This window comes from Scylla paramamosain, chromosome 16 (genome assembly GCF_035594125.1).
Source record: "Scylla paramamosain isolate STU-SP2022 chromosome 16, ASM3559412v1, whole genome shotgun sequence".
Classification (NCBI taxonomy): domain Eukaryota; kingdom Metazoa; phylum Arthropoda; class Malacostraca; order Decapoda; family Portunidae; genus Scylla; species Scylla paramamosain.
In genome coordinates, this window is record NC_087166.1 from 14,307,501 (window position 1) to 14,330,630 (window position 23,130).

Sequence of the window (23,130 nt, forward strand, 5' to 3'; positions counted from 1 at the left end):
GTCTCCAGATAAAGTGTAAGTGAAGGGTTTTAGCCACACCAGAAATGATACCGTCATCCTTGAAATGAAGCATTTTGTGTGGCAATCCATTCTCTGCGACGGCAAAGATTCGTTTTCTTTATCCCAACATCGGGGACTGGAATATAGGAAATCCTTCTAAAGATGCTTGAAATCTGAATATGCCTGCAGAGACTCACCTTGAGTCTGGCGTTGTTACAGACTGTCTATCCTAACATTGCCACTGACAATTATTTTCCTTTCAAATCTTGAACTAAAACATTAAAATTCTTCCTTCAAGGCTCTGCTGGAAGTTCATCTTTTTTTTTTTCTTATGCAAGGCGGACACCAGCCAAGGGCAAGAAAATTTAGAATAATAATAATAATAAAAAAAATAAGTGCCACAGAAGCGCTAATCCCCAGAAAGAGGTCAGAAATTAATCTACACTGTGAAGCTCTCATTTTTGGCATGGGGAATACAGCTTTTGGTTGCCACTTGTCCTTGGGGAACTCAGTTATCTCTACAGTTTTCTCATTACGGCAGAGATCACCTTCATCCAGGATATTCATGGTTAACAGAGATCGCTACGTATTCATGGGCCGTCACAAGAAACTTCATAAGCCACGTCTTTCATTCTTCGTAAACCCTCATTTTCGTTATGAACTATCTATCATTCTGTGTAAACCCTCATCTTTTCGTCAGGAGCAATCGCTATGTAAACCCTTGTCTTTGTCAGGAGCAGTCTCTCATTCCATGTAAACCTTTGTCTTCGTCAGGAACAATCTCTCATTCTACGTAAATCCTTGTCTTCGTCAGGAACAATCTTTCATTCCATGTAAACCATTGTCTTCGTCAGGAACAATCTATGTCTCATTCCATGTAAACCCTTGTCTTCGTCAGAAACAATCTATCTCTCATTCTATGTAATCCCTCATCCTCGTCAAGAGTCATCTTTTTGTAAATTCTTGTCTTCGTCAGGAGCCATCTCTCTCTCTCTCTCTCTCTCTCTCTCTCTCTCTCTCTCTCTCTCTCTCTCTCTCTCTCTCTCTCTCTCTCCATGTAAATCCTCGTCTCCGTCAGGAACCATTATGTCGCGGAATCCGCGATTATTGTAGCTACAAATCCTAATTTTCGTCAGGATTCAATTAATATTTTCCCCAAGAACTCTCATTTATAGATAGAAAGATTAAATTCTCTCAGAATCATTGTTTGAATGGCGAGGAGACGAGAATCGCAACACTGGAGAACCTTGGACAGCCTTGGGAAGACTCACCGCCTTGTCTCAGATCGATGCAGTTCAGATGACGGTTTTTCATACAGATTAACGGATAATTATCAGATAAGAAATATCCAAGGCAGAGACAGCGAGCAGCAAGCACTAGACAAAGGGTTGGCTGAGCAAGGGTGATGAGGGCTTGCTGGGCGAGGCACAAGACAGTTTAACTGCCTTAATTGTCTGAGAGCGACGCAATTTTCTTATCTAGAATTATCTATGAGGTTTTCATAATGACTAAACGGATACTTTTTTTCAGTATATACGAAGGAATCGAGCTTCCAGAAGCAAACGACGAGCAGCAGACATTACGCAGTCGGTTGCTTGAGCAGAGAGGTGACGATGCTCAGAGCGATTTAATGCTGCTATCTATAATTATCAACGAGGTCTTCATTTTAACGAATGAATTATTTCCTGCCGAGGGGAATAGGGAAGATGGTGGGGCGGTGCAGAAAGAAGTCACAGTAAGTGAAGTCCAGTGAACTTGGAAGTCCAGTCCTTTTATCTCTCTCTCTCTCTCTCTCTCTGTCTCTCTCTCTCTCTCTCTCTCTCTCTCTCTCTCTCTCTCTCTCTCTCTCTCTCTCTCCTACATATACTATCTACTTGAACAACCAGAGAGAGAGAGAGAGAGAGACAGAGAGAGAGAGAGAGAGAGAGAGTCCCTATAATAATAAACTGTCTAACCATTGTTGTTGGCTGCTAGACATAAGCATACTATGGAGAAGAGATGGGCGTTGGTGCGTTTCTTTCTGGACATCGCCTGACCTCATTATACACGAGGTGCCCCCATGATAACTGTTAAAGATTTGTATCTCCCACCTCGATATTTGCTAAAACTAAATTGTAGTCTTTCTGCACAAGGACCAGCAACCATCACCCTTCTCGAGTATCAATAACTCGATGAAATACAGGGAGACTCCATGGAGCTTATTCGAAATTCCTTAGTGAGATATTTATTTTGTATAAGCGAAGGAGAGAGGGAGGGAAGGAGGCAGGAGTGGGGCTGTGGTTAGCCGGCTGCCGGTGGCTGGTGGTGCACAGGTGAAGTCGGGCCGATAACACCGCTAGCCAGGTGCTCTCGGCTCACGGAATGCATCGCTACTGCATGACTTCACTTACTTTGTTTACCTGCATTAATGGTTCATGTAGTAAATTTCAATTTTTATTGCTGATGCAGATATCAAAACCTAACGATTTGGAGGTATTATGAACGCTCAGCAATAGTTTTATGTACATTCACATTCAAATTATATGTACACGAGTTAATTTTCTGGTGGTTAGGAAAATTGCAGAATTACGTTTCTTGTTTGATGCATTAGATTATGTATTACAAATGATTACACAAAGCAATATTTTTTGGTGTGATCCCGAAATCACTGTGGTGGAGTTGTCAACACCAAGATGTGAGAATGGAGGAGTAGCGAGTAAGTAGTGCCCAGCGGTGTTGTGAGCTGCCTTGCCTTGCGTGGAGGCTGCCTGCCCTGCCTGGTGCCAGCACACGCCTCACTGGTGGCGGCAGTGCATGCCACTGCAAAGTGGCACCCGCTAAAGTAGTGGTGATAAGAGTAAAATTCCCACACGCGAGTCTCCGAGGAATGTGCCGCCAGCAGCCTACAGGTGTGTGCTGTACACCTGCCGCCCTCCCTTAGCGCTGTGCGAGGCAACCAAGGTAGTACACTTAAGACCAGGTCTGTAGTTTCATAGAGTACTTACATTTACCTTTTGCTTGTGTAACAATGAACAATGAGCTCGGGGAGCGGCAAAGTTTTACGGCTCCTGGTTGGGAAGCAAATACATGTTGCTTGGCACAAACCCAGGACCTCACATTGACAGTGAGAGGAAAGAAGTGGGGTTGTTATTCGTATTATTAACCTATGCTTATATTATTTACTACCTTATCAAATCCTTTCGGCTACTCGTATATGCATTCCATTAACCATCATCACTTGGAAAGTCATTATTAAGATGAAAATCGCACAAAATATTTTCCATTAAAAAAAAAAGTTAATATAAATCTGTGGTCGCACCATTCTTCCCTGGTTCTTCCTCTGGTTCTTTCCCAGGTTAGGTTAGGTTAGGTTTTTCCACAGGTTAGGTTAGTTAGGCTAAATTAGGTTGTTAGTTAGATTAGGTTAGGTTCTCCCCCAGGTTAGATTGAGTTAGGTTAGGTTAGTTAAATTAGTGTATATTAGGTTAGGAACCTGTTCTTGATTCAAAACTTTATTTTTCTGATAGATTTTTGCTGTTTTTAATAATACTGGTTTGCTTTCCATTGGAAATCGCCTTACTCAAAGTCATAAGAATAATGGAAAAACTTGTGATTTTCCAGAAAAACAAACATCAGATTCTTTCAGAAAAATATAATTTTGACTCAAAACATGTTAATAAAGCAAATAATTACCAAAAGTGGAATTCAAGCCAAAGTTTAACCTAACCATGGCCTCAAGCCCCCACCACTCTTAATGCACACCTTCAAGTGGGTTGAGCTCTCATGCATGAGTCTCTTGGCCAAGCCTTGCTCCAGTCATTTACCTAAGAAGGGAGGGCATTTGATAGATCTGTCAAAGTGTTATAACCTCTTAGCTGGGACATGCCTTCCAAATTGAGATTATTATGAAAAAGACCTATTGTTGACCCTGTGGTAGCTGCCAACAGACTTAAAAATGTAGCGTTGGGTGTGAAACTTTGATATAGGCGAGGTGAAACCGCAGTGCTGGCTGCAGCAGCAGCACTGTGGGATTGGTCACACAGTGTATAGGTGCATCAAACTTATGTTTGACTCAAGTTCCCTACAACAGCAGCACATCATATTTGTTTACATTGGTTGATGAGAGGCTAAGTGAAGCAGGAGTAAGGTAAATCGTTATGAATCTTCAAAATTCATTGCTCACACTATATGAATATATGATAGGAGGAAATAAATTTGTAGTTTTATACAATAATTCCATTTGTATTTGTCCCTTCCCCTCTGAACATCAACAAACATGGAGATCTGAAGCAGTGGTAACAGGGCACTAGGAATTGTGGATTCTGTAATATTTTCTGGGACAAAATAAGGCTGTAGATGTAGTAAATATAGATGCACTTTCCACCAAATGTTTCCTGAGACACTTGTCTGTCAACATGTGAGGAAACCAGCAGTGTATTAGATAGCTTCATTAGCTACTCATCACTTTTGTCAAACTACAATGTTTGTTTTGGTGACATTTATTATGTCATGCATAATATACAAAAGTATAAATTATCAATTAATATTAACTGTTTTTCTGTACTTGATGGTAGCAAGTTTGCCTTTAAAATACTGTATTTTACTAAATACTTGTTTTAACTTTTTCTGATTTAATGCCAAGCAGGAAAAAAAAAAATGACATTATTATCATGCAGGGAAAAAAAGCCTGAATAAAAATATTTACCAGTATATGTATTGGTTTAGTAGCAAGAATGTTATATTGCAGGAAGTTGTGAAGATGGCAGAGTCTGGTAACAGCTCCATGCGGCGGGTGGCTCAAGCCTCCCTGCCTGGAGCCCATCCTCATCCCCATCCCTCACATCCCCATGAGCCAATACCCCTTCCCTATCACTGGCATGAAAAACAGGTACATATCTGTTGCATTTATCTATCAATTGATCAGTCTGTCTTAATGTTTTTATATATATTTTTCTATGTTCATTCATTTGTATCTCTAGTGAGAAACAGTCAAGTTTGTTAGTTTACATGGTAGTGGATGAGAGATCAGTGAAAGATGTGTTGAATGCCAAAGCATTGAGGAAGATATTTGAAAGATTAGATCACTGCACTGTTGTAGCAAAGATGAAAATAAGAAACGGATGGCAGCATGACAAGAATGATAGAAAAAGAAAGGTGAGTCATGTGCTGGCTGTCTATACATATAGACAAGAAGGAGATAAGAGAGGAATGAGAGGCAAGAGACTGAGAGGAACTAGGACAACACTTGGAGGAGGTAGTGTGTTCAGAGATATAGTGACTGCAGCAGCAGCAGAAATGGTGAGTTGCAAGATGCTTGGAAAGAAGAGAAAAGGAAATGTATGGTAGATGGGTGACCATAAAAGAGAAGAGGAGAATATAAAAGAAACTTAAAAAAGAGTCAGTCTGGAAAAATTTAATTGAGGAGGAGGACTGAATATAAATATTGAAATAGGAAAGTCAAGAAATTGATAAGAAAAGGAAAAGGAGAGTAGATAAGAAGAGTTTTAGTAGGAAAAGGAGTGAGAAATTCAATGAAAATAATTCATTTGTAAAGATGTTAAAAGATATTGGAGTAAGGGAGCTTGAGGGTGTGAGAATAAAAGGAAAGCATTGAGTTTTTTAAAATAACAAAGGTAATAAAAGATGTAGCTTTAGGGAGGAGTGTGAGAGTCAAAGAAGATATGATGAGGTGACAAAAGTTTTACATTTCCTTTGTGCATTATAACTAGGTATGTACAGTACTTGGAACCTCTCCATAAAATGGAGCCATTCTCCATGCAGAGATGGATCTATTACATGTGTAAAGTTAACACCTAAGAAGAGGGGAAAAATTGGCAAGGAAAACATAGAACATACAACTTCATGGAAGCTCTCTTTATGGCAATAAGTAACCATCTTCTTTCATGTGCAGGAAATGATGCAGCGGGAGCTGGAGGAGGCAAGAGCCAGGGCCACTCAGATGGAAAAGACAATGCGTTGGTGGTCAGACTGCACTGCAAACTGGAGAGAGAAGTGGAGCAAGGTAATGTAGTCTCATATACCAGTGTGAATGCATGTAAGTACACACACACACACACACACACACACACACACACACACACACACACACACACACACACACACACACACACACACACACACACACACACACACACACACACACCACCCAGCTGATCGTATGCATCCACAGCAGCTCCAAGGATTTACCTAGATTCTGGTTGTGCAGGGGGGCCGAGCTTGAGTCCTGTCTCCATAATAGGGAATTGTGTGATGTGTGAGCACAGGGGAAGTGGTGTAAATCAGGAAGTGACTGAAAGGGTGAAATGGGAGAGTAGTGAAAGGTAAACATTGTCAGTGATATCAACAAGAAAGATGGCAGCTGGCATGGCAAGTGTTTTTGAAGGTTTCAAGGATGAGGACCTCAGTGTAGCTCATACAAACAATTGAATGTGGAAAATTGAAGAAAATGTGAAAATATGAAAATTAATACGTAACTTAGCAACAGTAATAAATATGTGGAAGGAAGAGAGAGAACTGGGTAGTGACAATGTAAAAAAGATATCCAGTGATATAATAGAGATAAAGAAGAGAGAAATGGAAAGAGAAAAAGAAAACAGAAAACTGAGAGAAGAGGTGACAAAAATAGTGGACTTACACAAGAAATACTGTGAAGAAATAAAAAAAAAAAACTCAAGGAAGAGAATGAGGAGTTAAAGAAAGCTTTACAAGAGAGAGAGATTAAGGTTGGGAAAGTATGAGTTAGTGACAGAGGAAGTAAAAAGTTGGAAAGAAGAGAGAGAGAACAAGAACAAAAGGTGGATATGGAGGAAATTATAAGACAACAGCAACAGGAATACAATAAGGACATGGAAAAGCAAGTGAGACACAGTATAGAGAAAGATGTGTGTGGTGGTATTTGGTGGTCAAGAAGAACCTATCCATAAAAATAGTTAGAGAGAAACAAGAGGTGAAAAGGGGTAAGGAAATTATAGCAGAAGTGGTGGGAAAGGAGAGGAGATAATTGAATAATCAAAGAGGTTTACAGGATTGGAAAGTACAACGAAAATGGAACAAGACCAATGAAAATAAGATTCATGTCACAAACAGCAGTGGAACATTTTTTACAAAGAATAGGGAAATTGGCAAAAGTAGAAGGAATGAGGGGGATATGGATAAAAAGAGACATGAAGGAAGAAGAGAGAAGTAAACTGAAAGACTTGAGAGTAGAGGCCCAGTCAAAAAATGAGGAGAGAACACAGGAACATGCTAGGAGATTCATTTGGAAAGTTGTGGACATGAAAGTGAGGAAATGGTGGCACAAAGATGCCATGGAAGATCACCATGTGGAAGCTTAAAAATGATGTATACAAATATAGATGGTCTGGTGTCAAGCCTATTGGAACTTAAAGACTACCTAAAGAACAATAAACCAAACGTGGTATGTTTAACAGAAACCAAACTAAAAGAGGAAATAAAGATAAGATTTGCAAAGGAATAAGATAGCACATGGAGGAGAGACAGAAAAGGAAAGGGAGGAGGAAGAATTTGTGAAACTACTGAGATGAGTGAACTAATGATTGAGATTTCAATCTGTGTTTACAAAGGAGACTGATTTGTGGCACCGAAAGTGGTATCACAGAATGAGGGAATACAGGAGATACAAGTAAAGAGACAAGAAATCAAGAAACTGCTGAAAGAGCTGGATGTTAGAAAAGCTATGGGACCAGATCAAGTAAATAGATGGATATTAAAAGAATGCAGAGAACAAATGGAGGAGCCCATATGGGATACAATCAACAGCTCATTGAAAGAAGGAAAAGTACCAATGGAATGGAAAAGAGCTAACATAGTCCCGATATACAAAGGGGGAAATAAAATGGAACCATTAAATTATAGACCAATGTCACAAACAAGTATTGTAAGCAAGCTTTATGAAATAGTAATTAAAGATAAATGAATGCAATATTTAGAAGATGTAAAGATAATTACAGAAAAGTAATTTGGATTCAGGTAAGGGAGATCCTGTGTTACAAATCTACTGAGCTTTTATATGAGAGTAATAGATGGAGTGCAAGAGAGGGACGGATAGGTTGATGTGGTATACCTGGATCTCAAAAAAGCATTTGATAAAGTTCCCCACAAAAGTCTTATGTGGAAGTTAGGTAATGAAGGAGGACTAAAGGAAGCAGCATTGAGATGGATGGACGATTATTTACAAGGAAGAGAAATGAGAATAGTAATCAGAGACACTAATTAATGTTGGTGCGGTGACAAGTGAGGTGCCGTAAGGATCTGTATTGGCACCCATTATGCTTCAAATATGTGTAAATAATGTGACAGAGGATCTAAATAGTTATATAAACCTTTTTGCTGATGATGCAAAAATAATGAAAATAATAAAGGATGAAAATGACTGCAAGGAGTTACAAAAGATATTGACAAGATATATGCATGGAGCCAAAGGTGGAAACTAGAATTTAATGTCAGAAAATGCCACGTGTTGGAAATAGGTAAAAGTAAAAGAGAGACCTTCATGGAATTACAAAATGGGGGGAGAAATATTAATGAAAAGTAATGAAGAAAAAGATTTGGGAGTAATGATCCAGGACACACTTATCACCTGAAAAGCACATAAACGGAATATTCAGCTCTACATATAGCTTGTTAATAAACATTTGGGTGGTGTTTAACTATTTAGATAAAGAAATTATGAAGAAAATTATAACAAGCATGATACAACCTAAATTGGAATATGCAACAGTAGTTTGGGCTCCACATAAAAAAAAAGATGTATGGGAACTGGAAAGAATACAAAGGATAGTGACAAAGCTAAGAAGAAAGACTTGAAGAGATGGGATTACCAACACTACAAGAGAGATGAGAAGCATAACATTGATGCAAATAACATTGATAACATTGTGCAAATTAGTAAACAGTATAGAAAGAATAGACATGAATGACCAGGTACCACAGATAGAGGAGGGAGGGAAATGGGGGAGGGGGCATGGGAAGAAAGTAAAGAAGAGTGGATGTTTGAACAGCATCAAGAAATACCTGTAAATGTCCTGTATCGAACTATTGAAATCTGGAATGATTTGAAGGAAGAGGTGGTTTTGACAAACAATGTACACATGTTTAAAGAGAAACTGGATAGATATGGTTATAGAGACAGGACAAAATGAGCTTTGGCTTGTGCCCTGTACAATACAACTAGGTAAATACAATTAGGTAAACACACACACACACACACACACACACACACACACACACACACACACACACACACACACACACACACACACACACACACACACACACACACACATGCTTAGCTCCTGAGTGTGTAGGTGTGGGTTTGAGTCCTGGGAGCAGTGATAAAAGATGGGAGAGCATCTTAATGTGTAGCCTCTGTTCAGCGGCAGCAAGTAGGCATGGCATGTGAGCTAAGGAAATGGTCTCGCTGGCCTGGAGTATGGTGTGAGTGGTCTCACTTATAGCCAAAGATCAGCACTGTAAACTCTGAGCTCTTTCTGTTGGGGAATGGATGGCTGTGTTGCAAGACCAGCAGATGACTGTGGGTAAACAATGCACACACAAGTTATTGCAATGCTGAAGAAGTGAAGTTAGAAACAACAGATTCAGAGACAACAGTGTCTTTAGTATATGATACATAATTGAAAGAATCTTTGTATATAGTGTTGTGGTATGAGCTACTGTTCTTGGTGGTGATGATGAGAATAGGAAGATATTGCCTTTGCAATATACTTTGTGTACCATTTAATTTCTATTCAATTTTGTTTCTTTAGCTCATTTTACTTGTTTTTACAATTCTAGTATAGAGATAGAAGGTAATGGATTTTACAAATACTACTAATCCAAAATCCTGCAGATTTAGAATGCTTATATATATATATAGAGCTGGATAGAAGGTAATGGATTTTACAAATACTAATCATCTAAAATCTTGTAAATTTGTACAGAGTAAGTTAGATGCACACTTTAGGAAAAAGTGGTTGACCCACTGGGTCAAGCAGTGGGCGAGAGCATCACCCCGAGACAAGGCTGTCATGTTTGCATTTGCTTAAATGACAAAATGACTAGGTGATGGTCTGTGACACTTAATATAATATGGTATCATCAGTGCACTCACACTAATCTTTTGACAGGTGAGGAGTGAGCGCAATAAGGCACGGGAAGAGGTGAGGATCCTGCGTGGCCGCCTGGAAGTGTCTCAACGGGAGAACAGTGCTCTCAAGAGGGAAAAAAATGACATGGAAGCACAAATGAGTCATCTTAGCAAAACTTATCACATGGTGTGTCCTAGAAAAGATTCCTCTCTGGAACAGCAAGAGGAACCCAGGAGTCAGGTGAGAGAGGACCATGTTCTGAAACCCTTCTATTTTCAAAAGGCTCTATTTGAAGTGACACTGGTTTTTAAGGATGATTTTATTGTTCTGGCAACAGATTAACAATATTTCTACCTTATTAACCAGTATTTATTATTATTAACTTATAAATTAACCTGTTAGTTCAGTATTATGTCCCTTAAATGCTATATACTTTGAGTAAGAGTACTGTCTTTAGTGTTATCATTGTTATAGCTGCTAAGCTAGTCTTGTTTCATATATCTACTGCTGCCGCCTTGCATCCACACCTAGGGGACCCACTTGCGAGACTCACCAGAAAGAGATGGTAGCGTTCCTCTGCGGCCACTCTCTCATCCAGAGGCAGAGAAGCTTTCCACTGATGAAATGCAGTTTATTCGTGATGCCAAGAACACAAACTTCAGCCTCCTGGAGGAAATCTTTGGCTCACGTGGCCTGCACCAGGCCAGTGAAGCGATAGGCAACGGGGAGGAAGGGGTGGATGGGGAGGGGAAAGCTCTCACCCTGAGTGGGGGAGTGGAGAATGTGTCAGTGTTTGTCCACAAGCCCAGTGAAGCCACACGGCTCAGTGAGAAATGTCGTGCAGGGAGGGAAGTGAAGGACCTTATTTGCGATGAGTACCTTCAGGACACTGCAGTGCAGGAGGATCCTGGAACCTGCCATCACCATCACCACCACCACCATCATCACCATCCTCCACCTCAGCGAGAGAATGATGTGGAGGAGAAGATGATTCACACTCAGCAGCACCAGCAGCAGGAGCAAGCCATGCGAGAGGCAGCAGGAGGCAGTAGTAATAGCAGCAGCCAGCCGTCCCCATCCCACCGCATCTCCACCATGTCTGACCCGCTGCCAGACACCACCCCCTGCCATGTTCTCAATCCCCGGATATCAGCCGTGTCTGACCCAACCAGCGAGGTGTGCGGAGGGAGTGAGTGCAGCGAGGGACTCTTTGAGGAGGCGGGGCGTCCTTGGGAGGGTGTGAGCGGGCGTGAGGTGCGGTGTGGGAGCAAGAGGACTAGTGGAGGAGGTGGCATGGGAGGGTGTGGGGGCTCCTTGCTCGATGACTCTGGCATCACACCTGAGCAGGAGAGTCTGGAGCAGCAGGTGACAATGCTCAAGCTGAGGCTGGATGAGGCCACCAAGACCATACAGGCTGAGAGAGAGTAAGTAATACAAGCAATGACTAAACATAACCCACACCATCATATCCATCTGCATCATCACCACTACCTCTTCCTTCTACTCAACATTATTGATATTCGCATGCCTTTGATGAGCAGTTATGTGTTGAGAGCCTGCCTCCATTTACTTCTTAGTAACATAAGTATGTAGATGAGATGAATTGACATTATGAGCCATACTTATGATTATTTGTCATATGAAGACACAGGTGTAGACCAGTGTATACTGTTGGGCCTTGCTACAAATGCATGTGGCCAGCTGTGCTATGCCTAAGTTCCTGGGGTGTAGTATGTTCCTGAGACTATCCCTTTCCACTGGATGCTGACGACACTAAAAGTGTGAATGATATGTATGCATGCAAGTGATGCTTTGTCTGGGCCACCCTGTGTGGGATTGCCAACCTGGTATAAATAGATTCATAGATAGACAATTAATGCCATACAAAAACTGGTGATAATTGCAATAGACATGTATCACAAGTGTATTTGTGGTCATGGCAGAACTAATGTATGTGAAATATTAAGAAAAAATTGAAGTATGTATAAGATCATTATTGCTATATGACTGAGATGTCAACCATGATGAAAAAGTTTAAGGATGGTTTGTTGGCTCTGTGTGTGTGTGTGTGTGTGTGTGTGTACCTGGTCATAGTATACTGTACAAAGCCTGAGTCATATTCATGCAGTCTCAACATGTGTATCATCTAGTCTTTCAGTTAATGTACAGTCATTATTACTATCACCTGATCTGTTCCAGACATGCACTGGAATGTTGAATTCAGTGGGTATGTGTATAGTATTTTGGTTCATTCTCAGTGCATTATCTCTTCTTTTTTAAATATTATCTCACTCATTGAGAAAAATCTTTGAGTTTTTAGTGCTCATAATGCTGATTTGTGCATTTCTCAACAGATTCCGTTGCAGGTGCTAGCCAATGATCTTTCTGACACATCTACAATTTAATACTAACACCTGAGGGGAACATTCTCTTTGAAATGACACTTGTATGTGTAAAACAATATCAAATGGTTTTAGACTAGGACAGTGAAGGAGGATGTTTGTTGGCTGAAGTAGAGGAAGTGAGGATAATAAATCTGGGAGGACATTCTCAGATGGGTAACTGAAAGAGAAGGAATTCCAGTGTATTAGCCTGATGGTGATAGGAAATAGACAGAGATCATTGCACAGATTGAGAGGGGATCAGTGTTGAGGGAAAAAAAGAGTCCAAGATCTGATAATATTTTAGTTTTGAAGTAATTTGGAAGTAACTTGGGAGATGTAGGTTTGTAGAGGAAGGCTGCCAGAGAGATTATACAGTGCCATTTAGGTGAACAAGTACAGGACTTTTCAGAATGATGTGATGGAGTTGTGATGGGCTATTTTCCACCACAGGGAGAAGTCTGTGCTGGACCGAGAGTGCACCAAGTGGCAGGCTGAGACAAGTGAGTTGAGGCTGAGGCTGGAGGACATGCGAGCATCACGGCAAGACTTGATGAAAGAGTTGGTAGCACTCCGTGCCCAGCATCAGAAAGAAGTGCAAAGTCTGCAGCTGGAAATGCTGGATGAGGCGTCCACTAGGGAGTGTATAGACCGCAGGTGAGGAGGTTGCTTGTCACTTTGTGTAGCTACATTTCTGATATGCAAAGACAACACTCATTAGTTACAGTTATGTGTAGAGCCTTTTAAAGCAGAGAAATAGAACTTTCTACCTCCTGTTATTCTTTTGTTAATGCTCATATGCTCATAAAAAATCATAGTCATCTGTAATCCTATATCAGTAATATAATGTTTTTTTTTCATTTTGTATTCAATTTCAAATTTAGGGTGGGCTAAGTGTGTGAATATATAAAGTATATGAATAGCATCAGTATTCACTCCTTTCAGATGTCACAGACCACATATCTTGCTCTTTGAGGTTATTGTGGCTTCAGCAATTGAAGCTTTTCTTGGGCATGAGTCATTTTCTTGTCTCTGCAGAATGGCTGACCTCAGAGCAGAGCTGGAGAGATTGCAGGAAGAGAATGCTGCTGAGTGGGGCCGGCGGGAGCGACTGGAAAGCGAGAAGCTTGGCTTTGAGCGAGAAACAAAGAAATTACGTGCACAGCTTGGAGAACTAGAGGAGAGACTGGATAAGAGGAATAAGATGAACACTTCCTGCCAAGACTCTGATGTGGCACAGCTTAAGCAGGAAATTGCTGATAAGTGTAAGGTAGAGATTAAAAGTCAAGATGAATCAGATTGAAGTTGGAAGAAAGAGAGAGTATGGTTTACCCTAGTCACCTTTCTTTATTCTTTTCTTTTCTTTTTTATGGACTGGTTTCAGATTTCTCCAAGGTCATCAGGCAATAACAGACAAGCCTCCTCTGTCTTTCCATTTTCATTTACCAGTTGGTGGAATAATAGTTGCTTCATATTCACAAGTCTCTCTTATACCTCCAGCATCACATAAATACAGGTTTTCCTCCACCTTTGATCTTTCAGTTTTTTTTTTTTTTTTTTTTTTTTTTAGGGGATGATGGAAGAAAGCTATTGTAATATTTTGTAGTGCAAGTTTTTTGAAAATCCAGTTGAAATTTTGTTAAGCACTATATTTAAAAGACCTACGATTATAATGAAACCTTGGTGTAATAAATCTCAGTATAACAAATATCAGATATAAAAAAACTTCAGCCCGTGAAACAAGCCTTGAGTTTAACTAAATTTTTATTAAGTTGTGGAAATTCACTAAATGTGTTTTAAGTTGTGGAAGTTCACTAAATGTGGCAGAATGCCACTAGAATTTGTTGATTTAAAGGACATATCCATAAAAACTGACTGGGTGTAATGATTATAAATCACTCTAATGCATATAAGAGGATTGAATTGCTATACCACTGGGTCTGTATAGGACAGCAGCAGTGGTAGCCCAAGCACACTCTCAGGCTCCTTAGTCAGTTAACTTTATTCACGAGTGCATCACAGGACATCCATCCCTTCAATATAAAGTTTCAGTGAGGCTAGAAATAGTAAGGAGAGGGTGCTCATAGACAAATCAACACCACCACCACTCCCCAGCTTTTGGCAGGTTGCCTTCAGCCTGTATCTACATTAGTCTAGCCTACAGTAGTTTTTCTGAGTGTGATATAGTGCCAAAGAGCTCCATGAGTAGTGAGGGGCATGATGACACACAGGCCTCAATGGAGGGAAAAAGGAGCAAAAGTGGAGGCAGACACAGCAGTGGTGGGTAGAAGTATTGCCATGCCAAGTCACACCTGCACCAGCACTCACCCACACACACGCTTAGGCCAGCTCTGTGAAATCTGTCTCATGTATCTGATAATAATGACTGATAGTGACAGTGAAGTAATAGAGGATATTAGCAATGTGGCCAGCACAACTAATGAGTTTGACTCTTTGTCATTCATAGGAAAGGAGTCTGGGTGGAGGGAGCAGATGGGTCATCGCACAGCAGGGCAAGGCAGAGCAGGGCGGGGCAGGCGCCACTTCAATACCAACACTCGTATTACCCACACTCCCTTTCAAATAAAAAAATGAACACTAAACAAACTTCCTCATTAGCTCACCCCTACTTTGTCTCCCAATATACAGTGATGACTGCACAATGTAATTCCTTTATTACCAAACAGCTTCACGGTTAGAATGATCTGAGTTCACTAAAAGGCCTTGCTCTAATATTGGATATACTGAACTTTTAGGTTTAACAATCTAGCCTTTTCCTCTAATTTGTTTATTACATTGAACTTTTACTGCTCGTGGAAAGAATTTATAAGATTAACCTAACCATAACCCAAGGAAGTAATTTCCATAAGCTTTTCATTGAGTGAAAGACAACTAATATAGTTTAGTATCCTCTTGAAAAAAAACATATTTGTGATACAAGCTGTTGCATATCTCAGTTGTAATTAAACATTCAGAAGTGAAAGGATGAGTACCAGTGGGCAGACTATAGAAGACATAAGGTAGAATCCTGAGGGAATCCTGAAGAAAAGGAAGTTGGCAGTAAATTGCACTTGATTTTGTGCCTTAAGCTGCTGTCAGATGGCAAAGGTTTAGCCATGTAAACAGAGCCTGCCTTTCAAAACTGCTGGGTCAAAATGAAATAGGTGATACTGTGAATGAATGCTTGGTAGAACAGGATATAAATTGCAGAATGGAACCAGTTGCACTATCTGGGAACTGAATAATTGATGTTATATTTCCAAGATCTAAATAAAATGGGTTAGGTTTTGGGATTATTCTCTGCAAGGATGGGATAGGAATAGCAAGCCATCAGTTAAAAGGAGAGAAATGTTTGCATTCTGTTTGTGTTGTACTGGGGTACAGATTTCAGTCATAGGTTTGACTGACTGGTAGACATCTTTGCAGAATACAAATCCCACCATCAAAAAAATATAAATACAAAAATTTTGCTCACAGTAAAAGGAAAGTAAAACCTGTTTCTGTAAGGTGTAAGTTGTTCTAACACAATCTGTGTCTATCTGGAAAGCTGGACATAACAGTGGCCTCACCATCCACCACAGGCTGCAAGGCTATTATTGAGACAGCAGAGCATCAAAGCCACACATAGCTGTAGCTCTTAATATGGCCATATCATCTCAGCGTGTTCCTTTCCACCCATTTCACCACTCCAGAATTTACACTACTCTCAGACACTCGTACCATATCTCTCATACACTTTCTCATTGCTTTCACCCTCCCATCTTGTCATTCCACTTGCACTATCAAATAGCTCATTTCCAGAATGCACACCCTTGATTGTTGTGCTCTGTTCCATGTCCAGGTTTCCAGTCCATATATTAGTGTTGGCAGGAGAATACTGTTCCTTACATGTCTCTTTACATCCATAAATGGATTTCTCCTCATGACTTGCAAGTGTTCCTGTGACAGGCCTGCCTTCCGTAACCCTCTCTCTTATCTCTCTATCCATCTCATCATGTTTGTCTAGCACTGATCTCAGATACTTACCTCTTCTATTCTCTTTCCTACCTCAACCACCTCACTCTTACCTACAGCTGTACACACTCATCCTGTAAGATATCCTAAAATCACACATTGCCATTTTTCCCTTTCAGACCGTATCAATATTCACCTTCAGTTTCAATCACACACACACACACACACGACAATTTATCCAACAGTTTGTGAAACTTTTTCTCACTCTTAGTACAACTGTGTCATCTGCTGACAGCCATGCTACCACAGTGCATTCTATTCCATTCTGCTCCAGCTTTGCATCCCTGCTCCTGCTAAATAAATGTTTTTTATGTCTACTTAAGACCTCTTAGACACTTACCTTATGTACTAAAGTCACTTATGTAGTTTTAGAGTTTAGAAAAGACAAGCAATAACCATCTACTCTGTTTTTCTTCTGTATCCATGCAAACATTTTTAGTGCTTTCACTGTTGACAAAGGAAGGCCATAGCAGTGAAAGGGTTAAGCTTTAACATTTCTTATAGTCTTCCATAAAAAAGAAAAAAAAATTGTAACTGGTGACTAGGATGCATTTTAGAATCTCACAAGATAATATCAGAATGCATGAAGACGATGGTAAAGTTTTGTGATGTCTTGGGACCTCACTGCATTATTTTCAGGAATGGAAGGGCTCTGAAAAATGGAGTATAACTGTATGGAAAGATACAACTGGAGTTCTCATTCTTTGGGAGACTGAGACAAAAATTGTATAATGAGGTAAAGTAATAGATTACTACTAAACTTTTCACGCCTGCACCAGGAGCTGTCAGAGCTGAAGCATGCCCATGCCAAGCTGAAGAAAGTGCTGGCGGACAAGTCAGTGGAGCTGCTACACTGCTCCCGCCGTGCTGAACAGTATGAGAGTGAGGTGAAGCGGCTGCGTGCACGAGTGGAGGAACTCAAGAAGGACCTGGCAGCTGCAGAGGATGAAGTGGATGGTGCTTCCAACAGTATGAGGTGAGAGAGAGAGAGAGAGAGAGAGAGAGAGAGAGAGAGAGAGAGAGAGAGAGAGAGAGAGAGAGAGAGAGAGAGAGAGAGAGAAAAAAATTTTGACTGAGACAGGCATTAATTGTGAATAAAAATCCTGTGTTGTGGGAGATCATGTGATCATCCAAGTCTCCAAGAAATAAGCCCATTGACCAATCAACTAAACTTTCAGGAACAAGCCTGCAAGTACTCTAACTTTAAAATTGATAGAAAACAGTTAAAAATACTTTTCTCTTGAAGAAAATATATAATTACTTGAGCATTCTGGATATTTAACTATAGTGGAACCAGGCTAACTTGGTACCCAGGGTGTTGGTTGTACCTCTTCATGCTGTTACCACCTCAACCCCAGAGTGACCTGACCTGACCATAGCCAGCAGGGTGTGGCCTAGGGGATTCACGTGTCAAGGACACTGGGACGGCAGTGCTGCACAGCCACATGTTGCCAAGTATAGCAAAAGATATACAGTGTCATTGTTCCATTACCAAATCAAAAGCCCTTCAAAAAAATATGCAATCATATTTAACAATTTATAATTTTGGAATGATTAAGGCAAAGGATGATGACACTATGAGTGAAAGAGGTGTTCATATGCCTGTCAACTGTGAACGTGACAGCATTGTGGGACAAGAACAGCCAGTACCCCAAGTACCAAGTTAGTCTGGTTCCACTTTAGTTAATACTCATGATCTTCCTGTTAAAGAATGAATCAGTACAAGGATTAATATAGAATTCTTAGATGTAAAGGATCATTTCCATGGTTACTGCCCTTCAGAACTTAGCAGCTGTATCTTACAAGAATGATGCAAGCAAAATTCTCAGGATCAACAGTCAGGATAGATCAAGAAATAATGGGTTTATGCTTGAAAAATTTGATTTAAGAAAGAGGTAGGAAGGAATTGGTTTTCAAATGGAGTGGTAGATGAATGGAATGGGCTTAGTAATCAGGTTGTAAGTGCTGAGTCATTAAGGGAGCTTTAAATGAAGATCAGATAAATTTATGAATGGGGTTGGTAGTGGAAATAAGTAGGTATGTTTCATGCAGGGACTGCCATGTGTAGGCCTGACAGCTTGGTGCTTCTCTTATTTTCTCATGTTCTTATGTTCATCTTTTCTGCAAGACTCTATTCTCATTCTCACCCCAAGGCCTCTTTCACATGATTCCACTGATTAGTTATCTCCCATTTCATACGAGGCCATCATGGTGGTGCAGGCAGGTAACGACAGCTGACGATGGCACTTGGTTACATACTGCTTGCACATTGGTGGCATCAAATGAAAGGGGCCTTAGGCTGAATTCATATGAGTCACTTTTTGTGGTCAGTGGCCACCACAAAAAAATGGTCAGATATGGAACATACACATCTATATGGCTCCATTCACAAGTTTTATGGCAGCCACAAAAAAGCTGTGAGTTGTGGTGGGCAGAGCCATTTTTCTGACCACACCACTGTGACCAATGATAGAAATTGTTATTTCAAATAGCAGCATACACATGAGCCATTATCACTTATTGCCACCCTGCCTCCTGGTGCTTTCACACTCTTTTCCTGTCTGTCACAGCGCCAAATGCTCCTTTCTGTGAGTGAGAAGAATGGCTAAATAGTTATTTGACTGTGAAATATTGATCGACCACAGATGTGGAAAAGAGATCAGTGTCATGGGACATAGTAGCAAATATGAAGAAAATAAAAAAAAAGAAAAGATAACACCATCTAAATAATAATAAACTTGTGAAATAAATTTTTATAGTCTGATGGGATGGTCATGAATATAAAAATTTACTTTCTTCTTAGTTACATAAATAAAATTTTGTATATACCTTTGCAATCAGTAAAATATTAGAACAAGAAAATTAAATGAAATTGTAAGCTACAACTTGTTAAATTAGATGTTGATATATGGAGATGAAGGAAGCACACGTGGAGGATATTCCTTAGTTTACGAAGCAACTGTATAATAACAATATTCCTGGTTTCTGGTGGGCCAGTCACATAAAAAATCTCAATCACAATTTTTTTTTTTTTTATGTAGGAGGGACACCGGCAAAGGCGAAAAAAAAAAAAAAGGCCCCCTGAGATGCTGGTCCCCAAATAGGGTCCAAAGCAGTAGTCAAAAGGAATTCAAGTCATAGGAAGATAGAAATTCAGAAGCAGACACGGAGTTCCAGAATTTACCAGAGAATGGGATAAATGATTGAGAATGCTGGTTAATTCCTGCAATAGAGAGGTGAACAGAATAGGGATGAGAGAACGAAGAAAGTCTTGTGCAGTGAGGCTGCAGGAATAGGGGAGGCATGCATTTAGCAAGATCAGAAGAGCAGTTAGCATGAAAATAGCAGTAGAAGATAGCAGGAGATGCAACATTGTGGCAATGAGAGAGAGTCTGAAGACAGTCAGTCAAAGGAGAGGAGTTGATGAGACGAAAAGCTTTTGATTCCACCCTGTCTAGAAGAACAGTATGAGTGGAACCCACTCCAGACATGTGAAGCATAGTTCATACATGGACAGATAAGGCCCTTGTACAGAGTTAGCAGCTGAAAGGGTAGGAAAAACTGGCGGAGATGTTTCAGAATGCCTAACTTCGTAGAATCTGTTTTAGCCAGAGTAAGGAACCCATACTGGCAATCAGATAAAAGATTGTGAAGTGATAAATATTTTGGAATTTTTCTGTTGAGGATAGATTCAAAAACTTTACATAGGCAGGAAATTAAGGCATTGGGACAGTAGTTTGAGGGATTAGAATGGTCATCCTTTTTAGGAACAGGCTGACTGTAGGCAAATTTCCAGGAAGAAAAGGTAGATGTTGACAGAGTTGAAAGAGTTTGACTAGGCGAGGTGCAAGCAAGGAGGTGCAGTTTTGGAAAACAATAGGAGGGATCCCATGAGGTCCATAAGCCATTTGAGGGTTTAGGCCAGTGAGGACTTGGAAAATATCAATGTGAAGAATTTAATAGGTAGCATGAAGTAGTCAGAGGGTGGAACAAGCTCTAAATCATCTAAGGTAGAGTTTTTAGCAAAGGTTTGAGAGAAGAGTTCAGCTTTAGAGATAGATGTGATAGCAGTGGTGCCATCTGATTGTAATAAAGGAGGGAAAGAAGAAGCAAAGTTATTGGAGATGCTTTTGGGTAGGTGCCAGAAGTCACGAGGGGATTTTGACCTTGAAAGATTGACATTTTCTATTTGGCTAGTTGGAGAACAGACTTGGCTTGGTTCTGGGCAGAAATATAAAGAGCATGAGATTTTGGAGATGGAAGGCTCAAGTACCTCTTGTGGGCCACCTCTCCATCATGTATAGCATGAGAACAGGCTGTGTTAAACGAAGGTTTGGAAGGTTTAGGTTGAGAAAACGAGTGAGGAATGCATGCCTCCATGCCAAACACTATCACCTCTGTTTTGCACTCAGCACATAGAGACTGGTCTCTGACACGGAGGCTGTAGTCATTGCAAGGAAAACCAGCAAAATATCTCCTTAGGTTCCCCAAACTAGCAGAGGCACCTTCACTTAGGGGGATCCTGAGGGGGAAATTGGAGCGATAGGACAAGATACAGATATGAGATTGTGAATGGAGGAGCCCAACAGAGAAGATAGGGTAACATCATAAACAGAAGGATTAGAGGTTAGAAAAAGGTCAGGAATGTTGGGCATATCTCCAAGATGTTCAGGAATATGACTAGGGTGTTGCACCAATTTCTCTAGGTTGTGGAGGATAGCAAAGTTAAAGCCTAGTTCACCAGAATGGTCAGTGGAGGGAGAGGAAAGCCAAAACTGGTGGTGAACATTGTAGTCTCCAAGAATAGAGATCTCCACAAAAGGGAAGAGAGTCAGAATGTGCTCCAATTTGTAAGTTAAGTAGTCAAAGTATTTCTTATATTCAGGGGAGTTAGGTGAAAGGTATACAGCATAGATAAATTTAGTTTGAGAATGACTCTGTAGTGATAGCCAGATGGTGGAAAACTCAGATGATTTAAGAGCATGGGCACAAAAACAGGTTAAGTTGTTGCACACATAGATGCACATAGATTGAAAATGAGGATAGAGAAAGTAGAAGGGAACAGAAAAGGGGCTACTGGCAGTTGCCTCAGACACCTGTATTTCAGTGAGGAAAAGAAAATGAGGTTTAGTAGAGGAGATGTGTTCTGCTGATTGAAAATTAGATCTTACACCACGAATGTTGCAGTAGTTAATGAACAAAAAGTTAAGGGGAATGTCAAGACACTTAGGATCAATATCAGAAGAGCATTCTGACCTGGGGACATTTGTGGTCCCTTCCCCAGATGGGGACTCCAAGGGTGGTGTAGGAGTCACCATGATAATATAGAATTTTGAGTGAAGAATGTGTGTGTAATCATGTGCTTGTAGTTTTGTGTGAAGGAAGGGAGTTGTCTTTAGAGGGCAGGCTTTGACCACCCTTGTGTTGTGAGACACAAAGGGAAATGTTCAGTGAGATCACAGCTGGGTTTAATGATAGGTTCACAGCACCCCCTAATCTAGTGCTTTAAACCTCACTGGGAATAATTATAATTTCGGCAGATGCCTACTGCCTCCTAAATATTGTAGATTAAGAGGAAATATGTCAGAAATGATAATATATATTTTGAAAGAAATTCTTTCTTAATATTTAAATCCAAAAATTATTAATAGTGTGTTAAAATCTGGGAGTACGTTTTTTTTATTTTTTTTTATATAGAAAGGACACTGGCCAAGGGCAACAAAAATCCAATAAAAAAAAATGCCCACTGAAATCTCAGTCCCATAAAAGGGTCAAAGCAGTAAACAAAAATTGATAAATAAGTGTCTTGAAACCTCCCTCTTGAAAGAATTCAAGTCATAGGAAGGTGGAAATACAGAAGCAGGCAGGGAGTTCCAGAGTTTACCAGAGAAAGAGATGAATGATTAAAAATACTATGGCTTCTATCCTTCTCTCTGTAATTTCATCTGGTTTCCTTTCTGACCGTTCTATTGCTGCTGAGGTAGACGATCACTGTTCTTCTCCTAAATCTAATAACAGTGGTGTTCCTCAGGGTTCTGTCCTGTCACCCACTCTCTTCTTATTATTCATTAATGATCTTCTAAACCAAACTTCTTGTCCTATCCACTCCTATGCTGATACCATCCTGCACTTTTCCACGTCTTTTCACAGACATCCAACCCTTCAGGAGGTAAACATTTCACGCAGGGAAGCCACAGAACGCTTTTTTTTTTTCTTATGTAGGAAGGATACTGGCCAAGGGCAACAAAAATCTAATAAAAAAAATGCCCACTGAAATGCCAGTCCCATAAAAGGGTCAAAGCAGTGGTCAAAAATTGGTGGATAAGTGTCTTGAAACCTCCCTCTTGAAGGAATTCAAGTCATAGGAAGGTGGAAATACAGAAGCAGGCAGGGAGTTCCAGAGTTTACCAGAGAAAAGGATGAATGATTGAGAATACTGGTTAACTCTTGCATTAGAGAGGTGGACAGAATAGGGGTGAGAGAAAGAAGAAAGTCTTGTGCAGCGAGGCCGCGGAAGGAGGGGAGGCATGCAGTTAGCAAGATCAGAAGAGCAGTTGGCATGAAAATAGCGGTAGAAGACAGCTAGATATGCAACATTGCGGTGGTGAGAGAGGGGCTGAAGACAGTCA

General features: G+C 40.4%; 2 protein-coding genes across 11 annotated transcripts in view; one reads left to right on the plus strand and one right to left on the minus strand.

Annotated features, from left to right (window-relative positions):
* Positions 1 to 16, minus strand: part of LOC135108096 (uncharacterized) — a 28,302-nt gene extending 28,286 nt beyond the window's left edge. The window contains exon 1 of the mRNA XM_064018747.1: positions 1 to 16. This exon is cut by the window's left edge and continues 999 nt beyond it. The gene's annotated coding sequence lies outside the window, so the exon portion shown is untranslated.
* Positions 1 to 23,130, plus strand: part of LOC135108095 (coiled-coil domain-containing protein 102A-like) — a 54,337-nt gene that overhangs the window by 21,905 nt on the left and 9,302 nt on the right. For 2 of the 10 annotated variants that reach the window (XM_064018742.1, XM_064018737.1), the window contains exons 2-8: positions 4,727 to 4,867; positions 5,891 to 6,001; positions 10,146 to 10,346; positions 10,638 to 11,530; positions 12,941 to 13,144; positions 13,526 to 13,757; positions 17,281 to 17,477. In XM_064018742.1, coding sequence (XP_063874812.1) covers positions 4,739 to 4,867; positions 5,891 to 6,001; positions 10,146 to 10,346; positions 10,638 to 11,530; positions 12,941 to 13,144; positions 13,526 to 13,757; positions 17,281 to 17,477 — 1,967 coding nt within the window. In that variant the 5' untranslated portion in view covers positions 4,727 to 4,738. Of the gene's footprint in view, positions 1 to 1,543; positions 1,736 to 2,612; positions 2,960 to 4,726; positions 4,868 to 5,890; positions 6,002 to 10,145; positions 10,347 to 10,637; positions 11,531 to 12,940; positions 13,145 to 13,525; positions 13,758 to 14,954; positions 15,095 to 17,280; positions 17,478 to 23,130 lie in introns of those variants that run through there. The other 8 variants (XM_064018736.1, XM_064018743.1, XM_064018746.1 and 5 more) reach the window with 8 other exon arrangements.